The 19,110-nt window shown below is 34.0% G+C and overlaps 2 protein-coding genes across 2 annotated transcripts; both read right to left on the reverse strand.

Moving 5' to 3' along the window:
- Positions 1-344: 344 nt before the first annotated feature.
- Positions 345-3,689, reverse strand: LOC143538844 (uncharacterized). Its single transcript, XM_077032303.1, has 3 exons — positions 2,474-3,689; positions 1,333-1,713; positions 345-1,267 (listed from the first exon to the last, which is right to left on the reverse strand). Exons 1-3 carry the CDS (start codon positions 3,687-3,689, stop codon positions 345-347), a joined length of 2,520 nt encoding a protein of 839 aa, XP_076888418.1.
- A 4,376-nt stretch (positions 3,690-8,065) lies between these two features.
- LOC143538845 (uncharacterized) lies at positions 8,066-8,434 on the reverse strand. The gene has a single exon (XM_077032304.1). It carries the CDS (start codon positions 8,432-8,434, stop codon positions 8,066-8,068), a length of 369 nt encoding a protein of 122 aa, XP_076888419.1.
- Positions 8,435-19,110: the final 10,676 nt, after the last annotated feature.

Below are 19,110 nucleotides of genomic sequence, written 5' to 3' on the forward strand. Positions count from 1 at the left end.
ATTTTACATATTCATCCCAAGGCATCTTTGGTCCTTCACATCTTTTTGGCTCTTTCCTAACTCCCAGACCAAAGTCAGTCTCAGGCTGTTCATCCTGGCTTCTTATTAATTTCTCCGTGGCCATACCAGTACTCTCATCAGCCAATTTTCTCATCCTTTCTTCCTCTGTTAACTCACTTAACAATCCCCTTAACCATATAGCTTGACAAGCCGCGGTTTTTGCTGCCATGTACTCAGATTCACATGACGACAAGGCTACGGTTTGTTGTTTTTGTGAGAGCCATGAGATCAATGCACCACCATAATAAAATGCCATTCCGGTGGTACCTCGTCCATCCGTTTCATCACACCGTAACTACTGTCAAAAAACCAACCAACTCTCTACTACCGCATCCATACGTTAAACCATATCCACTCGTACCTTGCACATATCGTAATATATACTTTAGAATCTGCATATGGGATTGTTTTGGTTCTTGCATGAACCTACTAGCAACTCCAACCGAGTAACTCAAATCAGGCCTCGTGTGTGTTAAATACCTTAAGCTACCGATTATTCTTCGATATTCAGTTGCATCAATGGGTTCTCCTTCTTCATCTTTCGTTACTTGCAACCGATGTTCCACAGGAAATCGAGTCGGGTTGCACTCGCTTAAACCTACACCCATTAAAATTTTATTAGCATAAGCTTCTTTTTTCAACTTTATCTCATGCTTCTTTTGTGTTACTTCAATGCCCAAATAGTAAGATAGTTTTCCAAGATCTTGCATCTCGAACTCATTCTTCATTTGACTTTTGAATTTCTCAATCTCTGATTGACTCGAACCAGGCACGATGAGATCATCGACATATACACCAACAATGAGAATGTCAGTTCTTGTATTCCGCTTGTACACCGCTAGTTCTCTTGGACATCGAATAAAATCCAAGCCTTTCAACGTTTTATTGAATTTTTCATTCCAAGCTCGCGGGGCTTGGCGAAGACCATATAAAGCCTTTCGTAACTTATAAACCATACCATGTTTCCTGAGAACTTCAAAACCATGAGGTTGCTTCACATATACTTCTTCCTTCAACTCACCATTTAAGAACGCCGATTTAACATCCAAATGGTAAATGAACCAACCATAATTTGCTGCAATTGCTAAGATCAAACGTACGGTTTCCATTCTTGCCACCCGGGCAAAAACCTCATCAAAGTCTACCTCGTGCTCTTGCGCGTACCCCTTCGCGACTAATCTTGCTTTGTACTTTGTTATTGACCCGCCTGCATCACGTTTGATTTTAAACACCCACTTCAAACCGATCGCCTTGTGACCCAGTGGTGGTTACATAAGTCCCATGTATTGTTTTGTTCGATTGAGACTAATGCTGATCTCATTGCTTCTCGCCAATTTTTGGAATTCTTTGCCTCTTCAAAGGTAGCTGGTTCTTCAACTAGGAGAAGGCATTCTCCTTCACACCACATTACATAATCTTCAAACCTTTTAGAAGGGACCGATTGACGACCAGTTCTTCGCAGCTCAGGTTCGGGATTTTCTTCCGGTTGGTCTTCAAATTCAGGCCCATTAAGGTCTGTTGGGTCTTCGTTTTCGACTGGAATTTCTTTTTGAACTTCTTCTTGGACCGGATCAATTGTAAATTCAACCCATTCAGGTCTGGTTCCAACTTGAAACGAGTCAGTGTGTCGAGACCAGTCAAACTTTTGACTTTCTTCAAAACGGACATCCCAGCTCACATAAATACAGTTTTGAGCCGGGTTTTACAATCTATAAGCTTTTGATCCCGGTTCGGTTTCGAGATGTACAACCTCCATGCTTTGGTCATCTAATTTTGGAGGTTGGCGATGGGTATCTTCATGTACGTTAAGCACCCAAACACTTGTAAGTGTGTTATGTTGGGCTTTCGACCCCTCAAGGCTTCATAGGTGGTTACTATCTTCAATGCTTTAGTAGGTACCCGATTCAACACGTAAACCGAATGTCTCACCGTTTCTCCCTATAAGTTTTGTGGAAGGTCCATAGCTTTCATCATACTTCTTGTTGCATTTAGGACCATTCGGTTTTGCCTTTCGACTACACCGTTTTGTTGAGGAGAGTAAGGAGCCGTAAAAATTCTTTTTACTCCTTCTTGATCACAATATTCGGTGAAAAGTTTGTTGAGAAACTAGCCACCTCGATCGCTTCTTAGAGCTTTAACCTTTAGCGAATGCTCTAACACCACTTCCTGTTTAAACTTTTTGAAAATACCCAAAGCATCATTCTTATTTTTAATAGTATAAACCCACATGTACCTCAAATGATCATCTACAAGAAGCATAAGTACCGGTTTCCTCCCAAAGTAGGAGTTGAGATTGGTCCACATAAATCGGTGTGAACCAACTCGAATGGTCTCGTGGCACGGAACATGGTGGTTTTAGGAAACGGGTTTCTACTATGTTTGCCTAGCATACATGCATTGCAAACATGCTCACCATGCAAAGTTTGAATATCGCCATGCACCATATTTTTAGACTTCATATTAGTTAATGTTTCAAAATTAACATGACCAAGTCTAGCGTGCCATAGCCATCCTTGGTCTTTAATGGAAGCTAAAACACATACCGGGGTTTCAATTCTGAGCTCGATCTTATAAAGACGATGTGGACTTCTCGGGACTCTCATTAGCAAGCGATCTCCTTCCTCGTATAGCCACAAGTGGTTGTTTGCTATCCAAACCTTGCACCCTTCTTCGGCTAACTGACTGATGCTCAATATGTTGCTACATAAGTCGGGTATGTAATAGACGTCATTCATAACCCGCTGCTCACCATTCTTGCAATCAAAAATAATGGAACCTCTCCCTTTAATATTCACTTTGGACCCGTCTCCAAATTTCACCAAACCGCTCATTCGATAATCAATTTGGGCAAAGTGAGCTTCACACCCGGTCATGTGATTAGACGCGCCATTATCTAAATACCAAATTGAATCGCTTACCGAGTCGTCTGCATAACGGATTGGATGAACCTTCTCCTCGTTCAACATAACTTGTTCTTTATCAACTTCAATTGAGGCCATCATAAGAGTCGGCGGCTTGGCCTCGGCTTGGTTCAGATTCGGTCCTTGAGTCGGTGGTCTCGGACACTCCCACGCAAAGTGGCCCAAAACATTGCAATTATAACACCGAACACCGCTTTTATCTCTACCTTGATTTTGATTATTTTGATTATTACCTTGATTGTCGTCTCTGCCCTGGTTGTTCGTGTTCGGTTGGTTACCGTCTCTTCGGTTATCATAGTTCTGGTTGAACCGACCCCGTCCTCTACTCGAACCTCTACCATGGCCCTGTTGATCATAACTCGAGGAGCCACGACCCCGAGCATAATTTTTCCAATCATGATCGGTGTCCTTTTTACCTTGATTATCATTTTTGGCATACAATAATTTTCCCATCTCGGCCATTGCTTCCTTGCCTTTGATTCTCTTTTGAAAAGCCTTTAACCTTGCTATACAATCTTCAAACACCATAGTGTTAAGATCGGCCCATTGTTCGATAGTTGCTACAATAGCAATAAAATGGTCCGGAATGCTATCGAGCAGTTTTTTAACAAGTTCATGATCTTCCATTGGACTACCCAAACTATCAAATTGCGAGACGTATTCCGTTATATTCTCGGCAAAGTCTTCAACGGATTCTTTTTCACCCATCTTCAATTGATTAAAATTTCGCTTTAATGATCGTAAGAGAGCTTGTTGCACACAATCAGCCCCAAGGAATCTTACGCGTAGCGATTCCTAAATCTCCTGAGCATCACAGGTTCTTGCAACTTGCATCAACACATTTTCCAGTAAGGCTTGTAAAATAGTAGCCCTAGCCATCTTGTTCTTTCTGTCATATATGGCTTCTCCGTTCACCACCTCCCATAATCCTTGAGCATCAAGGATTGATTTCATTTACAACCCACATGTTGTAGTTTGTTTTTGTTAACTTCGGACACTGCAACGAAGTTGAACTTGGTTCCCTTGCTTGCGCAACTGGTCTTTCATCCGCCATAATACCCAGTCTTCGAGTTTCTGATTTGATGTGGTTAGTCGCCCCACACCGTTCTTGAACTTCCTAAAGATCGTAGATCGCCTACACTCTTGATAACAATTGTTGGAAAAACAAGTTGGACTTTAGAACTCTAAATGGAGTTGAGTTCACAGAAACGGAAATCTGGAAACAAATCTTGAAGCCGTGAGATGTAGTTTGCACAACGAAAAAACCTTTGAAATGGGATTGCAAAATATTAAATAATTGTGATGAGCTACTACTAATAATGAAATTCGAAAGGAAGGAAACAGAATGTTTTCTTAACTTCTAAAACTGAAACTTCCCTTGAACTTATTATTAATAAAAAAACTTCAAAGTATTTATAGGCCTAACAATCCTAACATGACTAGAAATAGGAAACTAGCAAAACAATTTGACTATAAATAGGAAACTAATAAAAGATAAACATAAATTAAAACTTAATATATTTGAATTTGATCTCCTTCTTATCCTCCCCTTGAGATCGACCTAGCCACCTGTCGGTTTTATCTTTAACGAATCAAGATTGTAATTATCATTTCTTGGGTATGTCATTTAAGAAAATTGCTAATAAGAACTTGTTTAAAATGTTGTTTTTTTCTCGAATCTCCAAATTTAAGAATAAACAAAGTATGAGCAATAATCAAATACACAATAACAACTAAACCCTAACCTAAAATACAATTTGTTCCCTCTTATGGTAGAAAAATCCAAATTGCAAGTAAAACCCTAAAATTAATAATAAACAACTTTAAAAAAATTGGAAAGAAATTAAGAATATCTTTGCGAGAGACAGTGACGACTTACGAGTGGTTTATTCAAGTTTTGGTCAGATAGAAGCTAGAGGCGACGACCGCCGACAAGTGGGAAGCATCACCAAAGGTTCAAGTGTTTGACAATCACATAAAAGCGTCTCACTATTTTTTCTTTCCCATTTTTTTTTCTTCTTGTTAAATAGGAATTTAGGCTTAGTTTTCAATAGTAAAGTGGTCTCTGTCGTCAGCATAGTTTTTATTTAACAACAAATTTTTTTACCTAAAATCTCTATAATCTTACACTTTTGTAAGGATTTAAACTCACCGCCTCACTTTTAAAATGGTACACACCATACCAATAGACTAATTGGTCAGAGCTCTGTGGTCAACTTAATAGGCGAGACTAAAACCCTTAGCAATCTCTGGGTCAAGAATAGGTCGGGTGTATCTTCATGGTCATGGAAAGACTGGTGTGGTTTGTTGTGTAAGGAATATCGATTGGGGATATGTTTGGTTTGATGTGGGTTGTGACTAGCTCCTTGCTGGCCAGTCCTTGTGTTGTTTCTTTTTCTAATGTTTTGTGATTTAATTTAATAAAATCACTTTGTCTATTGTTAAGAAAAAATATTTATCAGTTTTGAAAAGAAAGAAAAAACATACTGAGAATATATATCCGTTAAGATTGTGAATAGAAAAAAAAATAAAAGAAAAAAGCAATGTTGTTGAGACTGGACCGGACCAGCCAGTCGAACCGATTCGACCATGATTCGGTTCACTGAACAGTTCGGTTCTATGCAGTTCGCTCCGTTTCCAGAAAACCAGCCGGTACGAACTGGAAAACCAGACCGGTTGAACCGGTTTTCTATAAAAAATAGTTTTTTTTAATCTTTTTTCAACATTTTTTAAGCATTGGAAAAAAGTAATGAAAACATTGGAAAAAAGTAATGAAAAGGACTTGAATGCTGACCGGTTGCCCAGCCGATTCAACATTTTTTTTCAACATTTGGCCTGCCTGACCGGTTGCCCAACCGGTTTGTTGTCTGATCCGATTATGAAAACATTGGAAAAAAGTAATGAAAAAAATACATAAAGATAAGGAAAATAAATATAGGAGGTTTTTATTAAATGCAAAGTAAATTAAAAAAATAGTTTTTTAAGTTGAATTTTATTAGATAAAATAAAGAAGGGAAAATTCTAAAAATGATCCAAAAGAAGAGAGAGGTTTTCGCCAAAATAGTCCTTGAAAATGCTATATTCTAGAAATAGTCCAAAGAAATCAATCGGAGCCGATAGATTTGAAAAAAAAATCCGATGATTTTCGCTATCCAATATGAAGTTGCCAAGTGTCCCACTACCCACCTACCCCCTGATGGTTTTTCAATGAAATCCGTCTGGACCGGTAACTTTGGAATGAAAATCATCTCCCATGAAAACCATATCCAAAAATCATGAAAATCCATGTTTTTTTGAAATTCAGCTGAGCTGATGAATTTCAAGTGAATTTCGTCTTCGAAAATAATTTTCAAAAAAACATGCACCACTATCATGATCTCCAGTTTCCGACCACCACCCCACCCACCGCTGCCACCACCACCACTCCCACTTTTCCGGCAAACATCACCTCCATTACCGCCCATCATCATCACACCTTTCCGGCCACCACCCCACCCACCACCACCTTTCCAGCCACCACCCCACCCACCACCACCAAAATCTCAACATCATCAAATAGCAGCAGATCACAGATACTTTCAGAAAGAGAAACAAAACACTCAATCAAAGTTAGATTTTCACTTTGGTTTCTTGATCATGAGAGGAGCAAATGATGGCACCATGGTCACCATTAACACCGCTGCGTCGGCGATCCAGATGGCGGAGAACAGAGCAACTCACTCTTCTTCAGTTCAGTTCAAAAAAATTCAATCTTTATTATTCAATTTTGATCTTTTGAATAAACTGTTGATGGGTTTTGTTTATTGATCAACATCTTTGGTGGCCAGAAAGGTGGTGGTGGTGGTGGATGGGATGGTGGCCTGAAAGGTGTGATTATGATGGGCGGGTAATGGAGGGGATGTTTGCCAGAAAAGTGGGAGTGGTGCTGGTGGCGGCGGTGGTGCATGTTTTTTTGAAAATTATCTTCGAAGACGAAATTCATTTGAAATTCATCAGCTCAGATGAATTTCAAAAAAACACGGATTTTTAAGATTTTTGGAGATGGTTTTCATGGGAGATGATTTTCATTCCAAAATTATCGGTCCAGACGGATTTCATTGGAAAACCATCAAGTGTAGGTGGGTAGTGGGACACTTAGCAGCTTCGTATTGGGCGACGAAAACCATCGGATTTTTTTCAAACCTATCGACTCCGATTGATTTCTAAGAACTATTTCTGGAATATGGCGTTTTCAAGAACTATTTTTAGAACCTCTCTCTTCATTTGGACTATTTTGAGAATTTTCCGTTTAAAGAATATGAACATGAACGCTGTGAAGAGGTTAAAGGACTTAAAACCTTAAAACCTAATAAATGATAAATAATTCATAACTACATATTTTTTTAAAAGAAAAAAATGGTACAAGAACAATTAGGTTATAAGAACCATTTCAAATACAAGTAGGCATGGTGAATGTAACCCATTTAAGATCACAATAACAAATTTCTGAGCTGTTTTGACTTGAGTTTAAGTTTAAGGTAAATGATTAATTAGTCATAACGGATCAAAGTATCAAACTTAAAGGTTGGAATGGGTCCGGAAGAGTCCAACATAAAAATGAGTGAAAATAAATTGAAAAATGTTTAACAGGGTTCTAGTATCGTAACCGGGCATCGGTACGCACGTAACATATAACTGCCCACTGGTACGCGTTTTTATTATCCGTCATTTAAAATTTAAAGTAGAAAAAAAAAGTTAAATTAACCCATTTTGATCTTCAACCATCCTAACTTTTTTTAAATAATAAATCCTGACTCAAACCCCTTTTAATCCAACAACTACCACTACTTTCAAGTTTCAAACGGATATTAAATGAAACATGTCTATTTCAAACCAGCACTCAATTAAGACCGTTCAGTCGTTACAACGGTATATGACCCCTACCCACGCGTTGACCACAGTAGAGATTATTAACAAACAAATCTAAATTCCAACTTTTTTATTAATTCAATTGCTTTTTATATACGTTTCCACAAATTGAACACATATCAAAACAAACCCAAAACTGGGTGTTTGTTACAATTTCTTACCTATATTAATTCACGCTATAATCGATCGGAGCTAGTACGCGTAACTCGAGCATACCGAAGAAAGCAATCGCGTATTCGTGTTATGAGACTAGCAACAGCATCAGATAATCGAGTCCACAGGCGGTGGAAGACCGTGGTTCCACCAGAGTCTAGTGAGACAGAAACAGGCTGCAGGTACGCCCATGCAGCCTGTTTCACTAGCCGGTTACGGATTGAAATCTCGTAACCGGAATGTACCGTGTAAGAGGGGAGTTTGGGGGACTGGACAGCCGCGGCGGTGGGTGGGAGGACGTCACGAAGGGAGGTGTAGGAAGCGGGTCTCAGAGAAACTAGCTCGAAATCGGCCGACGAAGATGTGGTGGTGGATATGCCGTTGAGGTCCATTGCATGAGGGAGAAAGAAAAGGATGAAATGTTGTGTAGACAAAATGGCCAAATTGTTTTCTTTGAATTGAAAACAATATACCGCGTTGAAAACCAGAATATAAATAATTCCAAATGTGTATTTTAAAACGTGACGTGTTTATCGTGTTATCCAATAATTATTAAGGTTTTTAAAAACTGAGAAATGATTTCGTCGGTTTAATGATTTGATACGGTTCAAGTTTGTTGCCTTACAAGTTCACCAGTGATGTGGATCAAAACTTACAAAACGAACAAATCGGTAGAGTCAACCGGTTAATTTATTTATTTATTTATTATTTTATTTTTTTAAGAAAAAGACCGAAGCCTTGGCAAACTTTTATTCAAAAAAGAACAAACAAAACAAGGCATCATTACTAGCCGGGACATATCCCCAAACTAGTCAATACCCTAAAAGAAAGAAAGCAAACAATCCTAACATTACTAGCCTGATATCTATACACGCATCTAAAATCCTATATACAAAAACCATCTTGGGTCTAAAATCAATCAACAGTACGTCCTCTTTATTTCCAACAGTGTACATTGGCCAATTTGTAAACCAATTTTGTGTTTCCTTGTTGCATATGACCTTCAAATCATTTTCACTTCTAAATTGCCAATAATACCACTGCATTTTACAAAGCCCAAACAGAAGACTTCGATCCAACTTTTGACTTTTGCAAAAGCATCCCAACCTGATCTTTGACTTTCTGACCATATTGCCCCTGAATATGCAATTTCCAGTATTTCCATAAATACCCCTGCCCATGTAACAGCTTATGAACACTCTTATAATGTCTATAATTTTGCCTCAAATGTTGCCATTGATCCATCATAACTATATAACCAAATTGCTCCTGCATATGAATTCTCCAAAAATTCCCGAACTGCATTCGAGAAAACTTATTGACATTATTATAAAGCCACACATACCCTTGTCCATATAACAACCTATTCTCACTTATATTCTGCTTATGACTTTTCCTCACAGGTTGACTTTGAACCGATAATTGACTTCTCTTTGTTGACTTCAATTTCTTGACCTTCTTGACCACTTCAAATCCCCAGTCTTTACTCAACTTAATTGAACTAGTTGTTTCTTTAATTGTCATACCAAGAAGCTTGAGTCTAACTGTTTCTTTTATGATGTTGCATAAGTCATTATCATTCCTGCTCCTTCCTTCAAATAATCTCAAATTCCTTTCTTTCCAAATAAAATAAACTATAGCAGCCAACATAAGTCTTTGAATAATACTCTTGATAGACTTCCTCATGGGCATCTTTGATAGATGTTCCACTCTAGCAGCCAAATTTGGTGGGATGTTTTGCAATTGACCAATGTTTCTAAGTTTCATCCAAACTTTCCTTTAGTAAGGACACTCAAAGAAAAGATGATTATGACTATCCCTTTGCTGTTTGCAAAAAGCACAATACTTATCATGAGCAAGAACTTCCCAAGCATACAATCTATCTTGAGTAGGAAGTCTCTCCTTAATAGCTTGCCATAAGAAAAAAGCCTGTCTAGGAATGGCTTGACTAAACCACATGACTTTAGCCCATGGCTTATTTGGAGAATCCTTACTGAAAACTTTGAAAGCTTCACTTGTAGTGAAAGGTAGAAGCTTATCATCTTTACATTTTCAAAGAATACCATCTTTCTTCTCATTAACGAGGACAGGAGGGTTGCTAGCATATAGACAAGGAAATTTAACTATCCACACTTTTGGCCATGCCCATCCTCCGTTCAGAATAACCTCATTAACAGTAGTGTTCAAGTTCAAACCAGCATTTGAGATATCTCTTGGAGTAATGAAAGAGCACAATGGACTTAGAGGATGCCAGTTATCATACCAAACATTAGTATCTTTACCATTACCCACCGAACTTATACAATGAGGCCAAATCTTCTCCCTACATTGCATCAGGTTTCTCCAACTCCAACATCTCCCTTCTTTGTTGCTAATACCCCAAAAACTTCTGCCTTTCAATCTATGAATCTTGATCCACCTTGTCCAAACTGTTTCAAGACCACTAATAATATTCCAAACATGCTTTGCCATTAGAGAGGTGTTCCTTACTCTTAAAGACTTGATACCCAATCCGCCTTGCTCTTTAGTCAAACAAACTTCATTCCAACTAACTATCTCCATTTGCCCATATAAATCTATTGCAGAGTTTCTCAATTTCATCAGTAATATTGAAAGGCAATAGAAACACTGAAGCCCGATAAATTTGCATAGAAGATAACACAGACTTGACCAGCTGAACTCTACCAGCAAAAGATAAACTTTTGTTCTTCCAATCAGCAAGTTTTTTCTTGACTCTATCCACAAGGCTGCTACAATCTTTACTATATAATCTTTTGGACACCAGAGGAATTCCCAAGTATCTTACAGGGAGCTTTCCAACTTTAAATGGTAAAATGTCTTTAATAATATCCTGGGTTAAAGAAGGAATATTACCAAAAAACATTGTACTTTTGCTCATGTTAGGGATAAGCCCACTGAATTCATGCAAAGCTTGTCTTATAACTCCCACAGATAAACTATCAGGGTGAACAAATACCAAAAGATCATCAGCAAAGCATAAATGAGTCAACTGCTGCTCCTTACACTTCCAATACGATTTTGACCTCAAAAGGAGCCAATTGAACCAAGTGACCAACCCTACCACCACCGGTTAGCATTTTGATGATTAAATCCACAATGAACTTGGAAACGCTCGTGTGTTCTTTTAACTTTTTACCTTTTATTTTTAGAATACAAATTTATTATTTTTTTTAACAGCAATGAGCATTTATATGTAAGTATTATCTTTTGTTATTGTTTGTTGAATACTTTTTATTAGTTAAAAAAAATTAATACAAATTAGTTGTTAAAAAGAAAAACAATATATGGTTCAAACTTTATCCATGACTTGACTTGGCTTGGCTTGTCAAGCTAACCCAACCAGTGAGCTACTTTGTCAATTTTAAAACACGTTAAATTTTCTTAAAAACATATGGTGTTCACCCTTCTGAATTGGAGGTCATTCAAAATTCTTACAAATACAAGATTAGAAGGATTTTGAATGAATATAAATGTTCATTAAAAAAAATATGCCAAACCAAACCGTTAACTCGCATTTCAAATATAATTTCTTTTACTTCAACTTCAAAATAAATTTTAATTTACGAATATAAATAGATAATTTATAACAAACATACTAAACTCTAGATTAAATACATTTAGTAAAAAAATATATTTAAAATGAAAAAAGAAGAAAGAAGAAGATACAAACGTAACACAATATTTTTGTGGGGGCAAATGTGGGGAAATAACGTGTGGTGGAAATCAGGAAGACGTTATGTGACAATAACTCAATAAGTGAGATGTTATATTCAATTGGAATATAATTGGATGGTCGGAGACGACTTAGTCTATTTCAAATTTAAAATTAAAATACAGGTATTATGTAGTAATATTGTGAGAAATCATATGACATAAATAAGTTTCTGATTTCTTTTTGTATGTATATATAATATCAATTTAACACGTAGAGGAGAAACAAGTATGAAAGCTATGTTTATATATGTGGTCGTAGTTTTCATACACCATTGGAATTGGAAGGAAAGATGAAAAGAAATTATGTAGTAAACTGGGTTTTATTTTTATGTAACCTGTAGTTTATAGGAGAAAAAATGATGTATGATTACTAAATTGGGATGAATGAAAAAAATGGCCTCTATGTATGATTACTAAATTGGGATGAAGGAAAAAGTGGCCTCTTTCCATGTAGATGTGTATATATGACTTGTTAAAATGACTTGAAAAAATGATACATGAGAATAAAAATGAGAGTTTGTAAATGGTGAGAAAAATAGAATTAAAATATTTTTTTTTAACAGCAAGGCTTATATTAATCAAAAAGAGAGTACATGGCAACAGAAACTCAGCAAGAAGCTGAGAAAAAAGTTCAAAGAGAACAAAACTAAACCAAAACACCTAATACAACATTCCGTCCAAGTTAAAACCAAACCATAACCTCCACTCTCTCATAGATGTCTTGGACTGTATAGAAAGCCACAAGAAAGCCAAACAAATGTTTAGCAATATATTTGCACACCGTCCAAAAGAAAAAGAAAAAGGTTAGCAATATATTACCTATATGGAAATATGGAATGGGTCACATGATATATGAAATACTATGTTAGAACCCGTGTAAAACACGGGTTAAGTGATAAAAAAAAGAAATATAAGACAAACAAATGTTTTGTTAATTTAAAAAAAAGTAACAAAGTTTATGATTGCAAACACAACCAACAAAAGGAATAATAATAATAATAATAACAACAACAACAACAACAACAAACAATGCAAATGTGTTTTCAATAAAGCATTGCTGGAAAACGTAAAAAGAAAACAAAGTCTATTTTTGTTTATAAACCAATAAAAGCTCTCTAATGTCAAGCCAATCAAACTACCAATCATGAAACATAATAAAGAAAAACACAAATGTAAATGTATTTACCAATAAAACATGACCAGAAAAATCAAAACCAAAGAAACACAAATATTGTTTTGAAAGTCATGACAACACATCTATTTTTCCTTTTTTAGAATTAATAGATTGTTCCAGAAACGTCACACGAAACATGTTTTTCCTTGGATTTATTAGTTGAATTTGCCACAGCATCATCATCAATGTCATAGATATCTCCAAGTTTCCTCTTTAAATCGGATGGTGGAGAACTTTAACGGTTTGTGTCTCCATTTGAAATTGGAGTTATGCTATTCTCACCGGTAATTGATATAAGTTCCTGTGAACTTTTAATGTATAATAAAGATGTTATGGTTGTTGGATTACATAGATATTAAAAATAGTGTTAAAATGTTTCAAAATTTACGTTGTTATTGACAGTGTCTTCGGATCGACAATCTCCATTGGTAAGCGGGTTTTGTTCTGAAATCTCAACCTTTCAGGTAATAAACAAAAAAAAAGATAAAACTATAATTCAAAAAAAGTAAAATAAAATATAGATATAAATATAAATTTAAGATAAATAGAAATACTACGTCGGTGTTAGACTTTTTTTTCTAAACAATTCACTATGAATGAATCTTCAGAAAGCTTGACAATATTAAAATTTATTGACTTTCTCAGAATATTGTATTCCTTTATATTTATCTTAAATGCATATTTTCTTTGAAGCAATGTGTTAAAGACTGTTGGTATGTTAAAACTCTGTAAAAGGAAAATTAAAAAAATAGATGTTCATAATAATAATAATAATAGATATTCGATTATTAATTAGGAAAATGTTGATAAGTATATACTTACCCCTTGGATTCCCCCACTAGGCTTTCTGCAGTGACATTTAATATCTTGAAAGTCTCCTTGTCCCATAATATTAATGAAACAGTACCGGTTGTGTCTAAAACTCGAATATGAATTCTAAACCTGTATAAATTAAGTTATAAAGTTAAATAAAACAAAAATAGAACAAAATTATTATAAATTAGAAAAAAGAAATTATATGTAAATTACCTGGAAACTGGTAATAAACTTATGCCTTTACATCCTTCAGTCAAACACTCGTAAAGATTGTCATCATTAGACTCAGCTGATTTCAGCTTTAATGATTTCAAACACCTCCCACACGCAAAATAATGCCACTCCTAAACGAGTGGAATGTACACAGTGGTTGCAAGGATAATGACTGCTTTTATCTGTTTCAATCATTAGTATTAAAATCTAATTACGCTATATTAAAAATGTGATATATATATATATATATATGGAAATAATAATAACCTTATCAATTTCTATCTCTGCTATTAAGTTAAATGGTGTTCGCTCTAGGAAATCCTCATTCACCATGCAGACGGATGATGATGAAATTGACCTTTGACTTGAGGAGGAAAGCGCACCTCCACTTTCAATGTTGCTTTTAAATAATGATATTAAAAATAGAATTAAGATCAAATAAACAGTATTGCAAGACAAACAAGCAATATATATAAAAAAAGAGTATGAAGTTAAACCTTTGTTTAAAAGCATTAATGGCAGGAATGTTTTCATCGATAAAGAGTTTAGACACATAGTAGTTGTTGGAGATCGATGACTCACCTAAATAAATAACAATATAAATATTGAATTAAAATTAAAATAAATTTGTCATAAAATATAATAATATAGATACGACCATATAAAGAAAAGTTGCCAAACTGCAATACGATAACAACGTTATAAGCATCAGGGTATTTGGTGATAAATGCGTCCATTTGTTTTGCATAATCACCAAAAAGGGTTACATTAATTTCCCGGTTACTGTAGAAGATTAAATAAAATAACATTAATATAGGAATATATATTAATCTTTAATCGTTTAATAACATATGTTCCTATATTAATGATATTTAAAGATGAAAAATAAAAAAAAATTAGTGTAAATACTTACATATAGATGTTTGATATGGTGTAGGTGTTTGAGGGTTGACATCTTCTTTATCATAAGAAGATATGAGATTAGTAACATCTGATATGTGATGTAGATTTTTAGGACCTGAAAAAAAAAGATACTGAACAGAACTTTTATTAAGATCGATTTATCCACACAAAGTTAAAATGTTGACCATATGTAATCTGATTGGAGAATATCGATTAATTAAACATGTGAATAGAATTAGAAAGTTAAAATAGCTTGGGAGTCAAAAGAAAAAAAAAACAAAACAACTCCAGAATGAAGAATTTTGACACTGCCCACAGTTCTCTTAACGGTAAAAAAATAAAAAAAAACAACTTCATACTGCAGATTTTAGACAATCCCCTAAGTACACTTGACAGTAAAAAAAAATAACAAAACAACTACATACTGCAAATTTTTGACAATGACGAAAGTAACCTTGATGGTAAAAATTCACAAAACAACTCTATATTGCTGTATTTTTAGAAGCCTAAAGTACCTCTGACAGTAAAAAATAACAAAAAAAAAAAATATCCACAAACGTGTGCTTTAATACATTGGATTGACAAAGTTTACAGTTGAAATTCACAAACATAAATTGTGTAAATACTTACATATAGATGCTTGATATGGTGTAGTGTTTAAGGGTTGACATTTTCTTGATCATAAGAAGACATGAGATTAGTAGTGGCTGATATGTGACACACGCCTACATTTTTAGGACCTGAAAATAAAAAAAAATTAATCTTAATAAAAGTTAGATATTGAACATGAACAAAACATTTATTAAGATCGATTCAAAACGGGACTAAAAAGTATTAGCGTAAATACTTACATATAGATGCATTTGATGAGCATGGGACACTGGACAACAATGAAACTGATTTCAAAGTTGGTGTGGGTGTTGTACTCCAGGTTTGATACATAGCTACAATTTTGTTAACGTAGTTAGTATTTTTAATATATATCGATGGAAATATGAAATATAAAAAAGAAGAATTTATCATAAAAGTTACCACGGTTTGTGATGTCATACAATGGAGATGAAAAATTGAAAGCATTTCCAATATGTGTTTGATATGACGTTAGTGTTTGACGATTGACATTTTCTTTATCATAAGAAGGAAAGAAATTAGTAACGGATGGTATTTGACGTCTGTTAACACTTTGGTGACCTGAAAGCAAAGATAATAAATGGTGATTAATAAAAAGCAAAAGAGATAATACCATACAAGTTATATTAATAAATAGTTACCAGCAATATAGTCGCGTTTTCTTTTGCTATCCAAACGTTGTTTTTGAAACTTTCTTCTCTCTTTACAATACATTCTATAAAAAGCCATGGCTAAAATAAAAAAATTATTAGAAGTATGAGATGTATTTTAAATATGAATAATGAATAAAAACAAAAAATTACTTACAATTAACTATATGTCTGATGTTTGAAGTTATATAGCCCGGGTTCTTCTTTTTGTTATCACGAATGATTTTTCATAGCCGTCGGTTTTTCTTACAGATATCTCTAAAGTTAAAAAAATTAATATAACAAAAAAACTAAACTTACAATTTTTGGTCAATATGCGTTGTGCTATTTGTTGTGTGGAGACCAAATTCTGATTGGTGATACCTATATAAAAATTGAAGGACATCATCTCCTTAACTACAAAAAACTCCATAAGTCTTAGTTAAAAAGACAGTAATAATAAAATAAAATAAAACCTGATTGACTTCTTTGTTTGTTGTCCATATCGACGGTGTTATGTTCGGAATTAATAGTCTCTGCCTAATGTCTCAATATATATTAGGGTGCATAAACAGAAAATAGAACACATTTTAATCAAAAAGTAATTTTAATATATATTGACAAATATATATATATATATATAGGGGAATGATCATGCAAGAAGTGATATTATAGCGAGAAGTGCGAGAAATGAATCTGAACCATTGATTGTTTTTAATCAATGGTATACAATGAAATGGCAAATTCATAATTAAAAACATATATTTATGACATATATTTAATTAAAAAGGGTATATATATCTATTGTGGTGTAGGCCTCATTAAACCAGACTTTAATGCGTTCAGCGGTTACTTTTAATGACTAATCAATGCTCATTAGATGGTTAATATGATTTTATTTTTCTTTATTAAAAATATGTATATTATGGATATGATCCTTGTTCATATAGTTATATACATATTTAAGTAATTCTACATCTCATTTGTTTTGACTACACTATATTAAATAAGCAAACTGAGTCATACACAACATTAGTTTTGCGTACATTACATTAGATACTATATTAGTTATGCCTACATAATATTTGAAAGTGTGCCTACACTATATTTGTTTTGTCTACACCACATTAGGTATGTCTAAACTACATTAGTTATGACTACACAATATTTGAAAATGGGTCTACACTATATTAGATATGTCTACACTACATTAGTTATAACTACACAACATCATTTAAAAATGTTCCTACACTACATTAGATATGCATGCCCTACATTAGTTATAACTACACAACATTTGAAAGTATCCCTACACAACATTATGTAACTATATCTATGTTACTAAGATAATCTTACACTACATTAGTTGAATGAAAGAAAAAAAAACATTGTTTAGGCTATTAAAAAAATTATATAGATATATGTTGGTTGTGTAGTGATTTGTCATTTAATCGTTCTCCAAGCATGTTGATTGTGTATGAGTATGATTGTATAGGGATACGCTGGTTGTGTAGGGACGTATAATTTAATAATCGACAAAATCGTATTATGGGTATAAAAAAAATAGAATTTAACACTATGCTGCGCATTTGGTTAGCGAGTGGCAGTCAACGTATATATTATTGTAACCCAAAATGACCATAATATCGTTTCACGTGTTATGAAAAAACATGCCAAAATAAATTAATAAACAAATAATTTAAAAGTTAAACAAGAAAACAAGTAAAAAGAAGAATATAAAACAAAACTAATTTCACATCATCTTATTTAACATGTTATTAGACTTGTTTAAAAATGTCATGTTAGGTTAATGAAATTAAAGAATAATAATATCATTTAATTGTTAAAAATGTAACTTATGTTGAATATTTTAATTACCAAAAATAAAAATTTATCATTTTACTATAACACCCTTATATTTAAATAATTCAAAAATAAAAAGAAATGATATAATTAGTTAGAACCTCTTCTCGCACTTCTCACATTAAAAATCACTTCTGAAATGAACCTAATCCTATATATATATATAATCTGCTAAGTTGGGAAAAAGAAGCATTATTGACCAATCTTCGTATTAGCCTAAATATTTCAAATGATGAACATTTGACCGAGCTAAGGCATTTAATTTCATCTGGAGCCCGTATTCTTGATTAACTGTAATCTGATTGGAGAATTATATATGTAACCTGATTGGAGAATTGATTAATTAAACATGTGAATAGAATTGAAAGATTGATCGATAGAACCTGGTTGAACCTGTGATGTGAAGGTCCGCGATTGAATCGAATTGAAACTACGAGTCAGATTGAATCTGTTTAGATGAGATGATTGAATGAACTGTATTACAAAGGTTTGATAGTTACCTGTTTAGGTGTTTGCTAGGGTTAGAAGATGTCAATGGGAAGGTCTGGAGAAGATGATAGCGTTAACGCTACTGATTCATTCAATTTGAATACTGAAGTTGAATTGGTACAATTTGGTATAATATTTGGTATAATATTGGAATAAAATAATTTAAAAATTAAAAATATTTGAAAATGCAATGTGGCATTTTGAAGAAAGCTGATTAAACCAAAAAAGTGAAAGTTGTTTAAAAAATCCATTGCTTTATTAGATAGATAGATAGATATGAGATATACGTATATGTAGCTTCACGATACCTAGCTTCACAATACCCATAGTTATCTACTAATATACTTATTATTATTTTTTACAATATACTAAATAAGGAATTAAACAAAAAGTTTCAAAAAAAATAGTTAAATACTAGTGTTGTCGCAATAACCAAGCCTAAGATTTTACCCTCAGCAACGCGCAAGCTTATTATTTTGGTTATCAACAAGTGTGAAAAAAAATTCTGATCTTTTCACCATTTTTAATTGAATTTGTATAGTGTGGTATCTACATCTACCTATATATTAAAGCAACACATTTTTTCTACTTTTCATTCAATTAGACCCTTCACATA

The sequence above is a fragment of the Bidens hawaiensis genome, unplaced genomic scaffold (genome assembly GCF_021521415.1).
Source record: "Bidens hawaiensis isolate Kalapana, Puna unplaced genomic scaffold, B.hawaiensis_p1.1 tig00011733_1, whole genome shotgun sequence".
NCBI lineage: Eukaryota > Viridiplantae > Streptophyta > Magnoliopsida > Asterales > Asteraceae > Bidens > Bidens hawaiensis.